We start from the raw sequence: 22,928 nt of genomic DNA, 5'->3' as shown, positions 1-22,928 counted from the left end.
TCCCAAACTACTATTTCTCAAATTGAATTTTATTATTTGAGAAAAAGTTAAATGAGAAGTCAAGATGAATCTTTAGAGTGGAAAACCTTGGACACTCGATCTCGAATCTGTTTGGTCTTCACCCCATACACTATAGGATTGAGCAAAGGAGGGACAAGCAGGTAAAGGTTGGACAGAAGAATATGAATGTAGGGTGGAATATGGAACCCAAACCTGTGTGTAAAGAAGGAGAAGAAACCAAGGAGATAAAACTCAAGGAAGACGCAAATATGGGCAATGCAGGTGTTGACGGCTTTGAGCCTAGCTTCCCTCTGAGGCAGATTGAAGACAGTTATAAATATTCGGATGTAGGAGAGGGTGATGAAGATTATGTCAAATCCAAGTAGAGTGAAGGCCACAAAGAGACCACAGATCTTGTTGACTCGAATGTCTTCTGCTGCCAACTTCACAATGGCCATGTGCTCACAGTATGAATGGGAGACCACAGTGGTCCCGAAGTGTTTCAGCCGACATTTGATGAGGATGAGACATGGAGCTACAAGGAGGGCTGCTCTGAGCGTCACCCCCACTCCAATTTGAGTGAGAAGTTTGTGTGTAAAGATGGTTGCATGTCTCAGGGGATCACAGATGGCCACATAGCGGTCCAGGGCCATGGCCAGCAGAATTCCTGATTTAGTGCCTTGGAAGGTGTGGATTAGCCACATCTGAAAGAGACAGGCATCAAAGTATATGTCAGGCAAATGAAACCAGAAGATACCTAGCATTTTTGGTAGGATGCAGGTGCTGAGAGCAATGTCTGTTGCTCCAAGCATTGCCAGGAAGAGATACATGGGCTCATGGAGGCTGCGTTCTGATTTGATGATGATCAGGAGCAGGGAATTCCCAAATAGAGCAATGATGTACATGTCACAGAAAGGAATTCCAATCCAGAACTGCACAGACTCCAAGCTGGGGATCCCAATCAGTGTCAGCACCGGGGGCATGAAGATTGTGCCATTGAGCTTGAACATGTTGGCTCAGAGACCCCAGGTTCAGAGCTTCTAGTTCAGTGTGGCAGTGTGTGTTGAGTGTCTGTCTTCTGTTTTCTCTTCTCAACCTAGATTCATCCAATCAGAGGCTGAATTTGGTTTCAATGGCATTTTGTTAGATATGCTTAATTTTGATGGGGCAATTAAGTGGGCCCAGGACTGCAGATAAGCTTCCTGTATGATTTATTTCAGATTTTAGTTCTCCCTTCTGTCTTTTTTAAAAACATTTTATTTGTTTATTCATGAGAGACACACAGAGAGAGGCAGAGACATAGGCAGAGGGAGAAACAGGTTTCCTGCAGCGAGCCCAATGCAGGACTCAATCCCAGGATCCCAGGATCATGCCCTGAACCAAAGGCAGATGCTCAGCCACTGAATCACCCAGGCGCCCCTTCCCTTCTGTCTTTTTAACACCTTCTCTTCCTGTTTCTCTCCATTTCTGTCTCTGACTCTATATCTCTGTCTCTGTCTCTTTCTATCTCTCTCTCTCTCTCTCACACACACACACACACACACACACACACACACATGGACATGTGGACATACAAACTTACATGCAAATAGGAAACTGCATACTCACTAGTGAAAGAAATCAATTTTCTATTAATGACGAGCTTATGGTTGTGTATTGTCAGTTTAAAACTGTCCCATTGAATGTAAGCTTGTTTTGTAATGTTAATAAGTTATGGGAATTTTAAGATATGTTACCTACATATTCTTGTGTCCTTACCCAAGAAGCGTTTAGTCAAGTGGTCAAACAGAAAGCAATGAAAGGAATATTCACTCTTCCAGGTACTATAGTTAGCACTGGGTTAAATATGAACTAATAAGTTAGGTTCCTTAATGTCAAGGAGACAATACTGGATAATGTCATATTACAAATGTTAAAAATACACACAACTAGCATACAGAAGTGGTGTGACATAGTATGTAGACCCTACCTTTATTTCAGAAGTGGATGCCAGGTAATTTTTCTCCAGAAACTTGTATACAATTAGATATTTTAGAGGGAAAAAATAAACATGATACACGAATGTGAATTTCTTATAAGAGTTAGAACCACACATTTTGTCATGTGAAAATTCTTACTTGATAGATAATGCCCCCAAAACAAAAGTTGCTTTGTATTTATTTCTCAGAAATTTTCTATTATTAAAATCTGCCTGGGGAACCTGGGCGGCTCAGTCAGTTAAACATCTGCCTTTGGCTCAGTTTGTGATTCCATGGTCCTAAAACCAAACCCCACGTTTGTCTCCCTACTCAGTGGGGAGTCTGCTTCTCCCTCTCTCCCTCTTTCCACCTCCCTCTTTTGTTCTCTTTCATACTTTCTGATATAGTATGAAAATGAGGAATAAAATGTTTCAAATGCACTGAATATTGACTAGGTAATTATATTTGTTCAGTGGGTTTCAATTTAGTAATATATAAACTTTTAATAAAAATGACCAGTTTTCATATTTTTGCTATTAATATGTTGTTACTCATAACATATAGTCTATTCTTTGCTTCAAGAGAATGGTGTAGACTCACTCACAATTCTTACTAAACCCAGTATTGGAGAAATTATAAAAAATAAGGTTTTCCTGGACAAGGTGATACATAAATGTATTAAAATAATAGAGTAAATTCAAATTATTTGGAATTACACTGTAATGAAAGTGTGGTTATTTTCCACATCCCTAACACATATCTCTCCTATTGTATTTCTCCTTCATTTACCTTTTCCTGTACAAGGTTCCCTTGAATAATATCACATAACTCAGTTTCCCTGCCTCAAGTCCATTTTTTTCCTACTATGGAAGTGTTATTACATGTTCCAGTACATTACAACTTTACTTTCCTATGTTGACCTGAGCAAGAATACATACCTGTCTCAGTGGCAGAATTGAGGGATTTCACTATTGCTGAACAAAGGAAAGAAAGGGGAAATATCCAATAGATCAAGAAGAAATTAGTACTATTTTTTTCACTCCTGAGGTCCTACTGCAAATCTTAAATGATGTATCCATTTCCTTTTCAGAATGTCTGCTCTGAGCTGACACTTGCTTAGTGCTAATAACACTTTCCATACAATTACAGTTTCAATTCCCTGCATTGCCTTTACACCCTCTTGATATTTCTCTCTAGATCTCTCAGACAGCAATGAGAACACATACTCACAACCTTCCTGCATGTATTCACCTCCTTGCACTTTATAATGGTTGAAGAACACATTCTCATAGACAAATATAGAACAAAAAATAGTAACAGTATGTGAGCAAGGACTATGATGCAATTCTCCTGAGGAATGGACAAGTGACAAAATCATATTGTTTACAAGTCACACAATTTATCCACTTCTCCCTTTATTCTGATTATTATTACTGTTTTTATTGGGGAAAGCATACATAAGAAGCATGAAGCTGGATGCTTTGCACACAGAGAACCTGATAAGAACTATCCACTTATGGAGTGTGATAGAAGTCTACAGGCAAGGATTTTTATCTTCATTGTTGAAGGAAAGAATGTCTAAAGGAAACACGTTCTAGACTTTTTATTGCATTAAAATTATAAATACATTGGTTATTGCTTTTTTCATTGTGACTAACATAGACTAAGAACAGATGCGTTACACAGACTTCCCTTTAGATTCTGTGTGTGGTGAGGACATTGTAGTGGAAGAGGAAAGGTAGTCTTATAATAAAATAATGAATGTAAGGACAGAATTCTAAGACTATGATTCATCCTGTGAAGGATCTCCTCTGAAGGAGATAAGGGGACAAAATAAAAATCATTAATTTTTTCTTATCAAACAGTGGTTTATACCCAGGGGACAAAATAAAAATCATTAATTTTTTCTTATCAAACAGTGGTTTATACCCAGGGTCTGCCTCCAGTTGTGTGACATTGACCAAATGACTTAAATTTTGTTGCAGTATTCCTTTCATCTATGAAAACAATACTTAGACTTGTGATATGTGTATTTATGAAAATTCATGATATATGGCATATAACAAACACAATAAATTATGGCTAACATACATGTGTTTGTTATATGTCATTAATTTTCATAAATTTAAAACCCTTTGTTATCTGGGAAGTTCTCACCTTTCAGATCCATCTTTTGCTACCCTCACTAACTTTATAAGTCAGTAAAGAAGAAACAAAACAAGTAACTCTTTATGAACATACAATTGAAAAAGAAAAACACAAACCCATTGTTTGTACTAGTTTTTCTTCCAAAGTGAATATGCAATTTCATGCTGCTGTCTTTGGGCTGGATATTTTACTAAACTTAATGGATTTCCCTCTTATTTAATGGGTAAAGTCTTTCTTCTCCTTACCTTTACATGAAATCACATTTTCCTAAATTTTGCTTACATAAGCATTGCAACCACAGTAAAATATCATAAATTCACATATTGAACAATTTAGCAAACATTATTCAATTTACATTTTCCAAACATCATCCAAGTTATGGTCAATCGATGTGATCACAAATACTCAAAGCTATTAAGTCATAAAGAACCAATTATCCTGTAATTCATACCTGTCTCAAAGAGTGCTACAAAAGTAACAAGGGAAATTGGACTTTGGTCTGTTTGGAGTTTACCATTGTATATGGGCAGAATTTTACATCACTGAAAATAAAATAACTTAAAAAAACTTTTGTCATCATATTTATATGAGAGAGTATTTTGGTTGAGAAAGTAAAACTGGGATCCTCCCCCTTTTTTTCTTTATTTGACAGAGATGTGTATGTATACGCAAGTGACGGAGGGGCAGAGGGAGAGGAGAGAGAGTCTTCAAGCAGACTCCCCACAAAGCATGGAACCCAGTGTGGGGCTTGATCCCAGGACCCTGAGACCATGACCTGAGCTAAAACCAAGAGCTAGCTGCTTAACCGACTGAGCCACACAGGTACCCCATAAAACTAGGAATTCTATCCTACAACTTTACAACAACAAAAAAGCAAATTTTAAAAAATGGGCAAAGGACATGAATAGACATTTCTCAAAATTATATGTATATATATATATATATATATATATACATATAATTGAACAATTATCACATGAAAAGGTGTACAATACCACTAATAGTGAAATGAAAAATCAAAACCACCATGAGATGCCAGTTTACAATCATGAAGATGGCATTGTAAAACAAACAAATGAACAAAAACTGAGAAAATAGCAAGTGTTGGAAAAAATGCAGAAAAATTAGAACCTTTGTATATTGCTAGTTGGTATAGAAAATGCTGTGGGTGTGGTTTAGTGCCTGCCTTTGGCCCAGGGAGTGATCCTGGAGTCCTGAGATCGAGTCTTGCATGGGGCTCCCTGCATGGAGCCTGCTTCTCCCTCTGCCTATGTCTCTCCCTCTCTCTCTGTGTGTGTCTCTCATGAATAAATTTTAAAAAATAAATAAAAAAAGGAAGAAAATGCTGTGGGAAATAATATACAGTTCCTGAAAATTTTCAACATAAATTAGCATATGATCTAATAATTCCAGTTCTTATTATATACCCAAAAGAATGGAAAACAGGGACTCAAACAGGAGTTAGCCCTCCAATATTCACAGCAATGTTATTTACAATAACTAAAAAGTGGAAATAATCCAAATGTGCATGGATAAACAAAATGTGATATATTCACACAATAGAATATGGTTTAGCCTTAAAGGAATGTAATTCTGATGCAGGTCATAGCAGGAATGAACCTTAACTACATTATACCAAGTGAAATAAACCAGACACAAAATCAAAATGACTGTGTGACTCCATTTAAATCAGGTACCTAGAATAGTTAAACTCACAGAGACAGAATATAGAATTGTGGTTGCCAGGGGTTGAGGTAGGGCAAAACGAATCTTTATTGTTTAATTGGTACAGATTTTTAATTTGAGATAATGAAAAAGCTCTAGAGATGTATAGTGGTGATGGTAATACAACAGTGTAGATATATTAATACCACTGAACTGTGCAATGAAAAATTATTACAATTGTAAATTTCTTTTTTTTTTTTTAATTTTTATTCATTTATGATAGAGAGAGAGAGAGAGAGAGGCAGAGACACATAGGCAAAGGAAGAAGCAGACTCCATGCAGGGAGCCCAAAATGAGACTGGATCCCAGGACCTCAGGATCATGCCCTGAGCCAAAGGCAGACGCTCCACTGCTAAGCCACCCAAGTGTCCCACACATGTAAATTTCATGATGTATATTTTATCTTGACAAAAATAAAGTCCTTATAATATTCTCCTTAAACTAAAAAAGAAAAAAAAACCATAAAAGTTCCTATGGATTCCAAATCAAAGGAGTTAAATTTCAAAATGGAGATCATGGTAGGTTGAAGGTGTTTATGTCTTAAACTCCAGAACCTATGAATATATTAGCTTACATGGTAAAAGGGTGCAGATGTGATTAAACTGAGGACCTTGAGACAATGAGAATTTTCTGCATTATCCAGATAGAACTAATGTAATCATAGGTTCAGGGAGGGAGGTCTAAGGGTCACACTCAGGTCACATAAGAGACAACAGACAGAAGTAAAGGCCATTTTAAGGCTACAGCCAAGGAACGAATAAAACCTCTAGAAAACAGATTTCCCCATATTTTCTCTAGAAGAACAGAATCATATGACCCATTTTGGACTTCTAGCTTCCACAATGGTAAGCTAATATTTTATGTTTCCTAAGCCACTAGATTTGCAATCATTTGTTACAGCAGTATTAGAAAACTAATACAACGATAACCTTAAAATCTGTTGAAGAAGCAGGTGCAGCTCTCAGGATGAGGCAAGATTAATCCTATAGAGATTGTTATATTGATGGAATATAGTTTAAATCTCCAAGATTTAAATCTCCAAGATTGCTGCATTACTTGCAGCAATCCTAGCGTAGGTGCAGGCTTTGACCAGTGAAGTGAGGTCTTTTCAATGAAACATTGATAATTGGATTCTAAAACACAGGAGCATAGAGACGAAACAGAAAATGTCTTTATTCTCAAGTTGTTTCACATCTAGTTGGAGAAAAATGAAACAGACATAATCCAATATTTCTGGATTATGTTAAAGATCCTATGTGAAACAAGTAGTTTAGACAACATTTCAAGATCATTTTGTAATGGGATTACAAATCTTTATAGACCCATGGAATAAGGATTTTATTGAATTAAATTCTCTTCTGCATTACGGTGGTATTTAATATTTGCTTGGCAGGAGCATGGTGAAATCATTTACAGTTGCCTCTATCTAGAAGACAAGATACCCCAATTGGTTGGGGCAGGTAGCGAATAATTTTCCCATATAATTAAAAATATGCATATGGTTCAAGTTCATATAAATTTAAAAATAATCCCAAATGGTCAGAATGCAGATGATTCTGGACAATCTCATGCTAAATTAATGCTTTGGAGCTCCATAAGCATCTCTGGACATGAATTCACAAAGATAAAGTTCACCATCTTCCTAAAAATATAAAAAAGGCATGAAAAAAAAATATAGCAGTACCAGTATATTCATTCAGGATTCATTTACTCATTCCTTTTTAAAGAAAAATCATATTGAGAATGAACTTTGAATCCTGGTTAATGCTATTTAGGATATAATGGTAAAAAAAATAAAATAAAACAAACACAATTGACCCCCTCCTTCAAATATTTATAGTCTAAAAGAGAAAATAATCAACAAAAAATAATAAATTCATCAAATCACTACAATGTACACTTTAAATATCTTATGATTTTCTATGTATGTGTATTTATTCCTCAATAAATTCCTTTATTCCTCAATAAATCTGAAAAAATAATTAATGCAAGAGTGATGTATATTGAAACAGTAGAAACCCAAGTGACATAACATGTTAGGAATGCTTTTCTGCTTCAGCTGAGGCTTCAGGTATGGATAGAAATTAATCAGAAAAATGTGAAATTTATGTGAAGATGATATATGGTCAGAAATGAAAGTAGACTGGAAGAGCTAGACCTATATTATTATATTACACTATATTGTAAGAAAGGCAGATTCTACAAGATTATGGAAATCCTTGAAACCTGGACCTTATCTTAAGGGTAATAAAGAGTTCTTGAACAATTTTATTTAATATATTGTTTCTTACTGGAAAATCAATTTGGACCATTGTCCAAGATATACTTTTACTTGAAATTTCAGATAACGCAATCATTTTGGGAGAATAACTTAGACATAACAAAAGAGTTTGAATACCAACATTTAAATTCTGATTGAAATTAAGCCTCAATTTCCTCTTATTCAAATGGGGACCAAAATGAGCTCCTTATTAGTAAAACTAGTACTTGCTGAGAGCTTTTTCTGCTCTAAGAACTTCACAGCTATGTTATCTCATTTAGTTTTTTTTTTTTTTTTTTATCATCATCTATAGCATGGAGGTGTGGAAACTAATGCACACAGAAAATAAGTAAGTTGCTCAAGTTTACTTATTTAGAAAGTTTTGGAGTGTGTATTTGAATTTATCCTTAAGCACTATGTGTTGAGAAGGTATATGATAATTTTCATACTTCTGCATGAATAGGACTTTCTGAACAAAAAATTATTTGCAACAGAGATAATGGACAAGTCTTAGAAATTGAAGAATTATTGATTAGTGTTGTCAGGGGCTCAGGGAGGGTGGAATGAGTAGTGGCTACTAATGAAGATGTTCTATATTAAGTTATAGAGATGGTTTCACAACTCTGTAAATATACTAAAAATTATTCAATTGTACAATTTAAATAGGTGGCTTTTATTGTATATGAATTATATCTCAATAAAGCTATTAAAATATAAACAAAAATGTATTAATTTTGACAAGAAAAGATGGGATCTTGTAACAGTCCCTCCACATTCTTCTCCATTAAAGAACTGGGGAAATGGTTCTTACCCAGTACCTAGAAAAAAATTTCAAACAAGCACCAAAAGGATGCTTTTTTTCCTATTTATCTGGCATACAAAAGAAAGCAACTTTCAGTTGGAGATATTCTCTTTTGGAAGTTGTACAATTTAGGTTATGACATGTCTATGAGATATGTCCTCTTGAAAGATTGTAGCTTACTAATGAACACGTTGAAATTGAACATCTGAATCATAAAGGTCAGGTGATCCATTTATGGTCAGTTGACTCCCAGTAAATAATATTTAGGGGAAAAACAATAGTCTTCATTAAACTGTCAGACAATTGGGCTCTCAACACATGCATTAAAAGTGTATTGAACTTGGCCACAGTAACTTCTTGCAAGATACATCCACGAAGGCAAGAGAAACAAAGGTGAAAATGAACTATTGGGACTTCATCAACATAAGAAGCTTTTGCACAACAACAACAACAAAAACAGTCAAAAACTAAAAGACAACCTACAGAATGGGAGAGGATATTTGCAAATGATGTATCAGATAAAAGACTAGTATCCAAGATCTATAAAGAACTTATTAAACTCAACAACAAAGAAACCAACAATCCAATCATAAAATGGCCAAAAGACATGAACAGAAATCTCACAGAGGAAGACATAGACATGGCCAACAAGCACATGAGGAAATGCTCCGCATCACTTGCCATCAGGGAAATGCAAATCAAAACCACAATGAAATCCCACCTCACATCAGTGAGAATGGGGAAAATTAGCAGAGCAGGAAACCACAAATGTTGGAGAGGATGTGGAGAAAGGGGAACCCTCCTGCACTGTTGGTGGGAATCTGAACTGTTGCGGCCACTCTGGAAAACTGTGTGGAGGTTCCTCAAAGAGTTAAAAATAGATCTGCCCTATGACCCAGCAATTGCACTGTTGGGATTTACCCCAAAGATACAGATGCAATGAAAGGCCGGGACACCTGCACCCCGATGTTTCTAGCAGCAATGTCCACAATAGCCAAACTGTGGAAGGAGCCTCGGTGTCCATAGAAAGATGAATGGATAAAGAAGATGTGGTCTATGTATACAATGGAATATTACTCAGCCATTAGAAACGACAAATACCCACCATTTGCTTCGACGTGGATGGAACTGCAGGGTATTATGCTGAGTGAAATAAGTCAACCAGAGAAGGACAAACATTATATGGTCTCATTCATTTGGTGAATATAAAAATTAGTGAAAGGGAATAAAGGGGAAAGGAGAAAAACTTAGTGGGAAATATCAGAGAGGGATACAGAACATGAGAGACTCCTAACTCTGGGAAACGAACAAGGGGTGGTGGAAAGGGAGGTGGGTGGGGGGTAGGGTTGACTGGGTGATGGGCACTGAGGGGGGCACTTGATGGGATGAGCACTGGGTGTTATACTATATGTTGGCAAATTGAACTCCAATTAAAAAAATAAAAATAAAAATAAATAAACCCCTGCATACATACACCATACTCAAATACTCACTTTCAGTGCATTACTGACCTAAATGGAATACAAAACTATGAAACTCTTAGAAGAAAGCGTAGGTATAAATCTTTTGAGTTTGGATTACACTTTTAGGTACAATACCAACAGCCTGAGGAATAAGAGAAAAAAATAGGGCACCTGGGTGGCTCAGTGGTTGAGCATCTGCTTTTGGCTCGGGTCCTGATCCCTGAATCCAGGGGTCCAGTCCTGCATTAGGCTCCCCAAGAAGGAGGCTGCTTCTTCTTCTGCCTATGTCTCCGCCTCTTTCTGTATGTTTCTCATGAATAAATAAAATCTTTTTTTAAAAAAGGAAAAAAATAGAAAAATTACACTAAATCAAAGTTATTTACACTTTAAAGGCACCCTCAAGAAAGTGAAAAGACAACCCAGAGACTGGGAGAAAATATTTGTAAATCATAGATCTGGTAAATGACTCATGCAGAATATGTAGAAGACCTTTAAAACTAAATAAAAATTATGAGTAAAATCACAATATTATAAGTTACTAATCTTTAAGGAAATGTGTACCAAAACCACCAGACCATTCATACCCACTGGATTGGCTATATTCAAAAACATAATATAAGTGTTGGTGAGATTATGAAGAAATTTCAATCATAATATGCTGATAGTGGGAATGAAAATATTGCAGCAGTTTTGGAAAATGGTTTAGCAGTTCTCCAAAATGCTAAAAAAAAAAAAAAAAAAAAATATTCACATGACCCACTGGTGTCTACCCAAAAGAATTGAAACATATGTCTGTACCAAGACTTATACATGATTGCTTATCACAGCTTTATTCACAATAGTCAATAAATAGAAACAATGGCCATCAACCAACGAATACATGGAAGCATTGGAGTTAAAGAAGACTACCAATAGAATGCCACATGGAAAACATGACACTCTGCATGCAGGTCCTGAAAAAAGGATGAAGATCCTGCACATTTTAATTGCAATATAATCCATTAGAGTTCCACCCACTAGAAAATGGTAATACTCTTGATGAATAAGTATTAACTCCTTAATCATTTAAAATAGTTTTTCATAGGTATATGATATTGTACTTTTCAGCAAAGAATTGGAACACTGATATGTGTTACAATATGGATGAGCATCAAAAGCATTATGCTCAATTAAAGAAGTCAAACAAAAAACAAAAAACATGTTCTGTATGATTCTATACGTAAGACATTTCCAAACTGGAAAATCTATAGAGACGGTAAGTAGAAAAGTGGTGGCCAAAGATTGGGGGTGAAAATAGAAAGTGGTTCTAAACAGGAATAAGTTTTCTGTTTTACGTGATCCATATTCTAAAATTAGATTCTGGAGATGGTTGCAAAACTGAAAATATACTAAAAATGGTGAATTCATGGTGGTGTTAATTGTATTTCAATAAATTTAGGTCATTCTCGCATGATTTTGACATACTTTTATCTATCTTTAAAATACCTTTCCATTTTGATTCATTCATCTAATGTTTCCCTAATATTTTTATCACTTTCTTTTCAGACATTTTTTGATGATTTGACTATATTCTATTTTAATGTTCAAGTATTTTAGCATACTCATGCTTGATCAAGGCTTTCATCCTCATGATCTCAAATACCATGTTTATGACCATGACTTGTAAATTTCTTATCCAGCTTTACTCTTCTCATCAGCTACATGATATCTATATCTAACCCCTGCTGAACATCTCTTCTTCAATGTACCTTGGGAAGAACAAATAAATAAAAAAGACTATATCAAAAACAATTCCCATTCATCCACACTTTGGTTATCTTAGAAAATGGCTATAGGATCTCTGTAGCTTCTCATTTTAAAAATCTAAACATGGGCAGCCCCGGTGGCTCAGCAGTTTAGCGCTGCCTTCAGCCCAGGGCCTGATCCTGGAGACCTGGGATCAAGTCCTGTGTCAGGCTCCCTGCATGGAGCCTGCTTCTCCCTCTACCTGTCTCTGCTTCTCTTTCTTTTTCTGTGTCTCTCATGAATAAATAAAATATTTTAAAAAAATAAAAAATAAAAAATAAAAATCTAAACATGACTGGCATCTCAATTTCTCTTATTCCTCACAATCAATGAATCACCACACCTTTTGACCCCACTTATTAAATATATCTCGTATGTGCCCATTTCTTGCAACTCCTTGAGCAGACCCTTGTTCAATCACTATTGTATGCTTTTATTAAGACACTTCTCTCTTGTCTTCTGCTGTCAACTCTTATCCTTCATATCTAATTGGTACAGGACTGATCTTAACATATATGATTGATTTTTCACCATTCTGATTGCAATTCACTAGTAGTTGCATATCGCCCTAAGGATTAAAACTCATCTTTCCTAACATTGCTCCTATCTACTTTTTTTTTACTTTTATGCCTGAATCTCATAGTTGCTTATTCACTTACTTTTCATAGAGTGTGGTGTATTCTCAATGTTTTTGCTTCTTCTTCTGATTGACTGAAAACTCCTTCTTTTTCATATTCCTCTGGTTGCTTACCCTCACTCTTCAAGGCTCAACTATATGTTACTTTCTCAGGGCACTCACTACCCAATTCCTCTTTACTCTGATTAGAGTCCCCAGTTAGGCTTGTCACTGCATTCCTGATTTCTCACTAATGATATTAATCATAATTTTTAACATGATGTATGTATAATTTATATCTGTGTCACCTGTTATACAAGGCAAAGTACTTGTTTTGCTCTCCACTGCTTTCCTGTACCTGAGCAGTGCCTAGCACTGTGTCTGAAACACTAGGGGTACTTACTCAATATTTGTAATGGATTTAAAAATGCTCTACAGATATGTCAAACTCAATGTGTTCAATGAGGTTTCCAGGATCTCATTGCATAAATAATACTCTTTTTTGCATTATCTCATCATCAATTTGATTTCACAAAACAAAAACATGAGCATCAACTATGAAACTACTCTGTTCAGGAAGGCACATGCAATTATTAAGGTGTGTCCATAGGTCCTAATATTATTCTATACCTTATATCCATTTTCACAATCATTGCTCTAGGAGAAGCACCATCAGTTCTCAATAAGGCTTTTGCAGGAGTTTCCAAACTAAAATATTTTCCTGTAGACTATGAAGAATTTAAAATACCATGAAGGAGGCAGCCCTGGTGGCCCAGCAGTTTAGTGCCGCCTTCCGCCCAGGGCTTGATCCTGGAGACCCGGGATGATCCAGTCCCATGTCAGGCTCCCTGCATGGAGCCTGCTTCTCCCTCTGCCTGTGTCTCTGCCTCTCTCTCTCTCTCTCTCTCTCTCTCTCTCTCTGTCTCATGAATAAGTAAATAAGAAAAATAAAATAAAATAAAATACCATGAAGAAATCCAAATGATATTCAGTGAAAAAGTGAAGAATGAGAGTTTTATGTGGAAAAGGTCATAATTTTATAGCATGGAAAAAAGTAAGAATAGAATCTTTGAGATAGCAAGATTTCATATATTTTTATTTCAAAATTCCTGTGATAGAATTGCATTAGTCACTAATGGGGAAAAAATAATAGAGGTGGGGAAGGCTCAGCATCATAGTTTCAAATGTCCCTCACCTCACCTGTAGGAATAAAGAAACTCTAATTTTGCTGTATTATGCATTTTTATATTGTTGTTACTATAAAAATAGGAGTGATAACTTCCAAGACCTTTATATATTAGAATGCAAAACATAAACCTAACAATTTGATTTTGAAATAAAAAAATTAATGCCATTATAATTGCACCCTAAAAATCAAATATTTGGCATCAAACCTAAAATAAAATGCTCAAAATGTTAGAATGAAAACTACATATTAATAATGGGAAGATCAAAGAATACACAAATTTAAATGTACCCCATTTTCATGGATTGGAAGACATGCTAATTTTCCTCAGTTTTTTGTTTTTTTTTTTTTTTTTTTTTTTGGTTCAACACAGTCTTAATATCTCAGCAAATTTTATCCACATAATTACAAATGTATTCCAATATTTACATATATAGGCAAAGTAACTATAGTAGCCAGAAGAAATTTAGAGGACTTTGCTGGATCTTAAGACTTTTTTAAATAAAGCCACAATATTCAAGGTAGTGTGGTGTTGTGAAAGGAAACATAGATTAATACCAAAATAGAGAGGTCAGACACACCACATAAATATATTCAAATGATTTTGGCAAAAATTCAAAGACAAACCAATTGAGAAAGGGTAGTTTTTTTCAAAATGGAAGTGCTGGAAGTTAAAAATAAACTTTGCATCATACATAAAAATTAATTCAAAATGGATTATAGAACCAAAGGTAAAACATACAACTTCTAGGAGAAAACAAGAGAAACACTTGTGACCCTGGATTTGACACTGACTTTGTACATATAACAAAAATAGCACACACCTTCAAAGAAAAAAATATATAAATTAGAATCTGTCAACATTAAAAAACAACACTATGTTTTGCAGAAGTCACTATTAAGAGAAATAAAGGACAATTTACAACCTGAAAATAACAATTTGCAAATCATGTATTTGCTAAAGGTTTTGTAATCTAAATGTGTAAATAACTCATCAAATTCAGGAAGAGGAAAAGAACTTCATCACAAAAGAGAAAATTGTTTGAACAAGCACTTCACCAAGAGGTATATATACAACAAGTAAGCATGTGGAAAGATGCAAAAAATATCATAAGAGAAGTACAAGTTAAAAACCACAATGATGCATCCCTACACATCTATCAACATAGCAAAACAAAAGAAAACAAACAAATAAAAACTTGGCCATACAAAGTATCAGCCTAGAACACTGCTGGTCCCAATGTCAAATGGTAGGTTGCCTTGGAAGACGCATTGGCAGGTATTTTAGGAAGTTAAATAAATATGTACCATTTGATTTAACTGTCCTCTCTCTAGCTATTACCTGAGATGAAGTATTGGTTTAGTAATTTCCAGTTTATTTATTCACAAGAGACAAAGAGAGGCAGAGACATAGAGGAAAAAGAAGTAGGCTTCATGCAGAGAGCCCGATGCAGGACTTGATTGGCACCCCAAGATCATGCACTGAGCCGAAGGCAGACACTCAACCACTGAGCCACCCAGGTGTCCCAGTTTCTGGCACCCCAAGATCATGCACTGAGCCGAAGGCAGACACTCAACCACTGAGCCACCCAGGTGTCCCAGTTTCCAGTTTAAAAAATCACTTATATTGTATAAAAAGGTGTAAAAGATAAAAACATTGTAAGAGTCAGAAAAAGGAGAAATCTCAAACAGAATGAGATACATAAAAATTAAGAAAAATATAAGAAGTACAACTAAAAAGGTACATGATTTAGAGAGGGGCTAAACAATGTGGAAGGCGCAAAAAAAAAAAAAAAAAAAGAAGTTCTCATTCCTTCTAGCTTGTTAGGACTCTCTTGGTTAAATTGTAATGTTCTGCAAAGTTAGATTACTTTAATCAGTCCATTTCCTTTGGGATGTTATGGAAACAGTTGTGGGACCCAAGAGAAAAATTAGCAATGCATTGCACAGTTTACTGAGGATAATGACCGCCATGGCAAAAGAATACACAGATCATGCATTATCTTATTTTAGGAATGAACAGAGACTTCCCGAAGTCCAGCCCCAAATCCAAACCCTGTGGACCCATTATCATCATTATTTCTGCATTAAAAACCCTAGTCTCTTGGAATATCTACTCACTGTTCTTCAAAAATTTCTGTCAAGGCAATGGATTTTTGCCCAAAGGAATACAGAAACAGGTTTCTGTGTTTCTTGAGTTTATGACACTTAAGGAAATTGTATTATATTTTAATTTATTTTCCTTTCAAAGCAAACAAACATTACTAGAAATTCAAGGATTATAAATCAATTTAATTTGTAGCAACTTTCTAGGAATATTTTCAATCATCTACTAATGTCTCCCATCTCTATCTTGAATGTCAGTAGTTCCAGATTTATTCTCACTGGTTTTCCTGGCCTCGAAGTTCACTATCTCTGGATCTCCATCCCTTTCTCCTCCATCTATGCTATGGTCTTCCTGGGAAACTGCATGGTGCTGCATGTGATCCGGACTGAGCCGAGCCTGCACCAGCCCATGTTCTACTTCCTGGCCATGCTGGCCCTCACTGACCTGTGCATGGGGCTGTCCACTATGTACACGGTACTGGGGGTGCTGTGGGGGATCATTCGTGAGATCAGCCTGGATTCCTGCATTGCCCAGTCCTACTTCATCCATGGTCTGTCCTTTATGGAGTCCTCTGTCCTCCTTGCTATGGCTTTTGACCGCTACATTGCCATTTGCAACCCATTACGCTACTCTTCCATCCTCACTAATGACAAAATCATGAAAATAGGGGTGACAATCTTATGTAGGAGTTCTTTACTCATACCTCCAGTTATCATTCGTCTAAAGTTCTTAAATTATTGCCACCCCCATATCCTTTCTCATTCTTTCTGCCTGCACCAAGACTTAATTAGGATGGCCTGTTCAGACATCCGTTTCAACAGCATTTATGGTCTGGCCCTAGTAATCAGCAACCTATTGTTGGATGCAGTGCTCATACTTATCTCCTATATCATGATCTTGCATGCAGTCTTAGCTATTGCATCACGGGAGGAGAGAATCAAATCTTTGCAGACTTGTGTATCTCACATCTGTGCTGTTTCAGTTTTCTACATCCCAATCATTGGTCTGACTATGGTGCATCGCTTTGGGAAACACCTCTCACCATTGGTTCATGTCCTCATGGGCAACATCTATATCCTTTTCCCACCCCTGATGAACCCCATCATTTATAGTATCAAGACCCAACAAATACGAAGGAGAGTCCAGAGATTGTTTTATCTGAAAAGAATGTAAGTCTTGAGGTCAACTGTGAATGTATATACAAGTCAACAAGTGGAGCTTAAAAGGGTAAGAGTCAGTAAATAATAAATATATTTGATGACTTTTTTTGTATGTTTTCCATGTTACTCCCTCTCTGTTTCTCCCCACAACCATAACTCAATGAAACTGACTGGGCTATATTATGAACAGTTTTATAAATCAGAAAATATATATCTATTTTGTCTGAGAATCATGTTAATGTATAAAATGCATTCACTACTAAAATGTGTATCTTATTATGTCCAATTGAGTGAAGGTAGCGGGATCCACCCACTACAGAAAAGTTAAATTTTACTGGTTTAAGTCCTTTAAGCAATTACTAAAATGTTGACAATGATCTTAGTCCATTTCTACTACTCTAGGTAGCATTATTGTTTATTGTTCAGCCATTCTCCTTGCTATCCACTTTAGACACAAGGTCATATAAGGGAGTAACTATCATAAAGAAATTGGAATATTTGGGGATCCCTAGGTGGCGCAGCGGTTTGGCGCCTGCCTTTGGCCCAGGGCGCGATCCTGGAGACCCGGGATCGAATCCCACATCGGGCTCCCGGTGCATGGAGCCTGCTTCTCCCTCTGCCTATGTCTCTGCCTCTCTCTCTATCTCTCTCTGTGACTATCATAAATAAATAAAAATTAAAAAAAAAAAAGAAATTGGAATATTTGGACCATTTGAAAAGTAGTGAGACAAACAACAAAAACCTAATCTTGATACAAGGATGCCTACCAGCCAAGCAATTTTTCCCTACTCCTTTCTGATGAATCATAATTGAACTAAAGATACTACAAACAGTAATTGCCAAGGTATAAAAATTGACTATTGTGATTAGTTTGTTTATCCAAATAATACAAATAGCAACTACTATTTGAAAATATTTCCTATGAGTCTACATATCATTTATATTTCCAGCCTCAGTTAAGGAAAAAAAAAGGAGAGAAAAAGCATAAAGTATTACTATGGCCAAGTGATACATGTTTTTTAAGTAAAATTTTTTTGAGAGAGAGAGAGAAAGAGAGACAGAGACAGAGAGAGAGAGAGAGACTCTCAAGCAGGCTTCACACAGCACGGGGTCTAACATGGGGCTCAATCTCACATCCCTGAGATCACGACCTGAGTTGAAGAGTCAGATGTTTAACTGACTAAGCCACCCAGGTGCCCCTAAATATGTTTCTAATTTATCTATCCATCATTATTATTATGATGGTGGTTATTTTAATTGTGGATATTATTGTTATCATTTTAAAGAGTTTATTTATTCATGAGAGACACAGAGAGAGAGGCAGAGACCTAGGTAAAGGGAGAAGCAGGTTCCCCGTGGGATACCTGATGCGGGACTTCATCCCAGGACCTCAGGATCACTATCTGAGCCAAAGGCAGATCTCAACCACTGAGCCACCCAGGCACCCCTGTTATTTTTGTTACATACATGGATAGTTAAAAACACATGAAGGTTAAATGAGAAATCATATTTTGAAGACATAGTAAGTGATAGAATCTGGATATATTCTGTGCTTTAGTTTCAAATCACATGAAATTTCTTTCTAATCTTCCTTCTAAACATTTTATTATGAAGTTTATTAAATGGTTATGCAACCATCATAAAATATTTATCTCATAAATAAAAACATAAAGATCACTAATGTAAATCCTGGATGGCAATATAGTGGACATATTTAGACTCTGTTGGTATGTGGGTTTCCTCAAAATATTATTGCTATAATTAAATTTATATAATCAATGTAAATGATGTATGCAAGGCAAGTTTTCTGAGGTATACTTACAAATAGTTATTTTTTCTGTTTAGATGAGCTCTAAAAAACATTTATAGTCATGCAGTCATCATCATAATAAAGATCTGGAATATTTCCATCACTCCCAAAAGTGTCCTTTTACCACTTTGAGGTCAATCTGCTGCCACAACCCAGGTTCTGAAAGTCACTAAACTGATTTGTCATTCAGCTTTCCCTTTAAGAGAGCATCATGTAAATAAAATTATAAACAATGTAATCTTTATGTCTGGATTCTTTCTCTTGCAATAATGCCTTTGAGGGGATCCCTGGTTGACGCAGCAGTTTAGCGCCTGCCTTTGGCCCAGGGCGCGATCCTGGAGACGCGGGATTGAATCCCACATCGGGGTCTCGGTGCATGGAGCCTGCTTCTCCCTCTGCCTGTGTCTCTGCCTCTCTCTCTCTCTCTCTGTGACTATCATAAATAAATAAAAATTTTTAAAAAAATGCCACTTTGTTAAAAAAAAATAATGCCTTTGAGATACATTTTTGTTCTTACCTATATGCACAGTTTATTTTTATGGCTGAATCTTATTTTATGGTATCACGTAAACTGTTCATTTATCAATGTTGGTGTTTTACAGTTTTGATTTTGAATAAGGTTGCTAAAAGTATACATACTATATGATTATAAAAGTGTTTTCCCCAAAGTGGTAGGGTTTGTTTTTGATGTTTGTATCTTTACTTTTGACAATGTAGCAATAATCACACTCATGGTAATCATCATCATCATCATCACTGTAAAAATAATGCTTAGTTTATATTTATCAGATACCTATTTTATGCTAGACACTGTCAAATACTACCTTGATAGTGATTATCACTATTAGTCTTCAGAACAATTCTACAGGGTAGATCATAATCATCCAAGTTAGCAGATGAGCAAATTGAATAAGGGCATTTTAAATTACTGGCGAATAACAGTGGGACAGTGCAGCTTCATACCACTATTACCTTCGTTATTACAATTTCATTTTATATAGCCTTGTAGCCCATTGTTCAACTTGTTTTTGTTGTTGGTCCAGTTCATGATATGAGTTAAGAATTTTAAGTTGTGTATTAATGTAAATATAGGTTTTCAAATGCATTACCAGTTGAGCCAATAATCTTAAATAGGGCATTCTTCTCTCAGCCAGTATTATGATATACCAAATCCTATGTAATAGGCTTTGTACTTTATCTCAAAAAGTCAAAAGTGGTGAGTTTTGTTTTGTTTTGATTTTTAGTGTTGCCTTGTTCCAAGATAATCTATCTATGCCAATGGTTGTCCAAAACTCTGATTTCCTACTTATAGGTCAATTAAAGTTTTCAAGTTTAAAAAATGTATTTTCTATGGCAAAACCTAATCTATTTCAGTAACATTTCTGTCAATCGGAAATTGATACTCTCTGCTACTTTCTTCCATAGCTTCTTCCATAGCTTTCTGCCACTCACTCCTACTCCCAGATGATTCCCTTATCACTTGCATTCAAGGGGAAGCCAACATGTCCACCAACACTGAGGAATTGGATGAGACATGGATGGGCCCCTGGTCTGCATCTGTAGTACATGGCTGAGCCTTGTTGAATGAACCTCATCTTTCCTCCTCATTCTGTGTGGGTCTCTATCCTTTTCTGCAGCTTCTGCTGAAATCCGATAATTTTCTCTTGGGTCCCTCTTATTGAGGCATCCAAAATACTGGATATTACTCAACAAGCTCTGAAACCTGACCCATTTTCTCTTACTTCCCCAACTGTAACACTTGTGTCTCTGGCCCTTGGCTACAGAACCCTTTTACCCTAGATAAATCAACTCCTTTTTCAACCACCCTGGTCAGCATTTGCCATGGTGCTTATGTTCCCTACAGTGCTGTGAAGAACTCCTAAATTCATTTGTTGCCCTTGTGATACAGAAGGGTACCGGTTCTCTGACTGAATAGGCACATGGTCATCTTTACTCTAATGCTGCTCTCCCATGATGACATGAGACAAGTTGCTAAGAAATCTCCCTTAGATATTTAAGCAGAAAATTAGGTATTCATCTCCCTTCACTTTTAGCTTCCTGATCAAAATTCATTGGGTTTCTTTGTCTTTATGCCCTGACACTTTGAATGAGGGCCAGAGAGTGTGCAGTTGAAACTGGGACCTTGAAGGCTGTATCTTCCCTCTTCTTTCCCATCTGTGTCTCTCTCAGTCTCATGCTGAAAGGGGTTCTCCTACTCTTCTCTTGTGTCTAAAAGGAACTTCCTCTGCCTCCAAATCTCCTTCTTCCTAACCCTTATTCTGGCGGTACACTCTAACAGAAACACTTAATGACAGTAGACTTAGTGGAGGAAAAAAAAATCAGTAGTTTTCCAAAGGCAAAAGTGTCTTGGTATTTCAAATATATGGAATATATATGGAATTTAAATATTTTGGGACGCCTGGGTGGCTCAGCAATTGAGCACCTGCCTTTGGCCCAGGGCGTGATCCCAGGCTCCTGGGATAGAGTCCCACATTGGGCTCCCTGAATGGAGCTTGCTTCTCTCTCTGCCTATGTCTGTGTGTGTGTGTGTGTGTGTGTGTGTGTGTGTGTGTGTCTGTCATGAATAAATAAGTAAAATCTTTTCTAAAAATTAAAAAAATATATCTTTATTAAATATAGATATATAGATATATTCTGATAGATTTCAACTAACTCTTTATGGTAATACTTCTCAATTTTGGCAACTTCTATTTATTATAAAATAATGTTCACATATTTTTGGCATAAGTCAAGCTTTCTCCATTTATATCAATTCTCAACCTCAACATGACCTTTAAAATGTGCAATTAAATGGTTCTTTTTAAAAATTTACATAATATCAGTAAAATTCTATATATTCTTCCAGAATTTTGTGCAAATATTTATGTATATATGATTCCATATACAAATATTTATGTGTATGTACATCCACTTATTTTTTTAAGATTTTTTTTATTTATGAGAGACACAGAGAGAGAGGCAGAGGGAGAAGTAGACTCCTGGAAGGGACCCCCAAATGGGACTTGATCCCAGGACCCGGGGACCACACCCCAAACCAAAGACAGATGTTCAACCACTGGACCACTCAGGTATCCCTACATCCACTCATTTATTTGAGATTCCCTGATATATACCATGTTATAACCTGAATTTCTCTTTAAAACATTTTAAATTTAGGGGTGCTTGGGTGGCTCATATTTAACAAATATTTTATTAGATATTTATGTCATTTGACATCCCATGTTGCTTTAATTCCCTGATGAGTATCTTTTACTATTGCCAGTAACAGTCATAATTATGGCTCCTATCATGAAAAAAATGCAATTCATAATACATTTACATAATGACCAGGATGTTACTACTACTTTTACATTTGATTTGAGGAGCAGATAATGGATTCCAATGCTTTAACTAACATATATGCTATTAATTCTTAAATTTTTATCTCTAACAAAATCTTTCTCCTGGGATTTCTGAGTGGCTCAGTGGTTGAGCATCTGCCTTTGGCTCAGGGCATGATTCTGGTGTTCTGGGATTGAATCCCACATCGGGTTCCCTGCATGGAGCCTGCTTCTCTGCCTATGTCTCTGCTTCTCAATCTCTCTCTCATGAATAAATAAATACAATCTTTTAAAAAATAAAAAAAAAAAAACCTTTCTCTTGCTTCACACTGAAAAGTCAAAATGTTTGATGCCCCAAGATTACCTAAATCATTATGTCTCATATCTGACATTATGTGGAGAAAGAAACCTCCTTTCTTTACCCTGTAGGTCCAGTGTTTGTGGGATACAGATTGAATATATTACTGGCAATAATAGCAATAAGTAACGTTCTTTGATTTTCACTGTGTACTATGTACTATTTTAGAAGCTTTGTGTAAATCGTCTCATTTAATACTTTCAGCAACC

General features: G+C 36.0%; 2 protein-coding genes across 2 annotated transcripts; one reads left to right on the top strand and one right to left on the bottom strand.

The window, feature by feature from the left end:
• LOC112667879 (olfactory receptor 52A5-like) lies at positions 1–1,010 on the bottom strand. Its single transcript, XM_025459937.3, has one exon. It carries the CDS (start codon positions 1,008–1,010, stop codon positions 60–62), a length of 951 nt encoding a protein of 316 aa, XP_025315722.1. The 3' UTR covers positions 1–59.
• A 15,268-nt stretch (positions 1,011–16,278) lies between these two features.
• LOC112667878 (olfactory receptor 51V1-like) lies at positions 16,279–17,223 on the top strand. The gene has a single exon (XM_025459936.1). The coding sequence runs from the start codon at positions 16,279–16,281 to the stop codon at positions 17,221–17,223; it is 945 nt and encodes a 314-aa protein (XP_025315721.1).
• The last annotated feature ends 5,705 nt before the right edge of the window (positions 17,224–22,928 follow it).

This window comes from Canis lupus, chromosome 21 (genome assembly GCF_003254725.2).
Source record: "Canis lupus dingo isolate Sandy chromosome 21, ASM325472v2, whole genome shotgun sequence".
NCBI lineage: Eukaryota > Metazoa > Chordata > Mammalia > Carnivora > Canidae > Canis > Canis lupus.
The sequence above is the reverse complement of the archived record's forward strand: the minus strand, read 5'-3'. Positions and strand labels throughout refer to the sequence as shown.

Excerpts from the sequence above, each read along its gene's own strand:
- LOC112667879 (XM_025459937.3), bottom strand. The coding sequence starts at position 1,010 with ATGTTCAAGCTCAATGGCACAATCTTCATGCCCCCGGTGCTGACACTG.
- LOC112667878 (XM_025459936.1), top strand. The coding sequence starts at position 16,279 with ATGTCTCCCATCTCTATCTTGAATGTCAGTAGTTCCAGATTTATTCTC.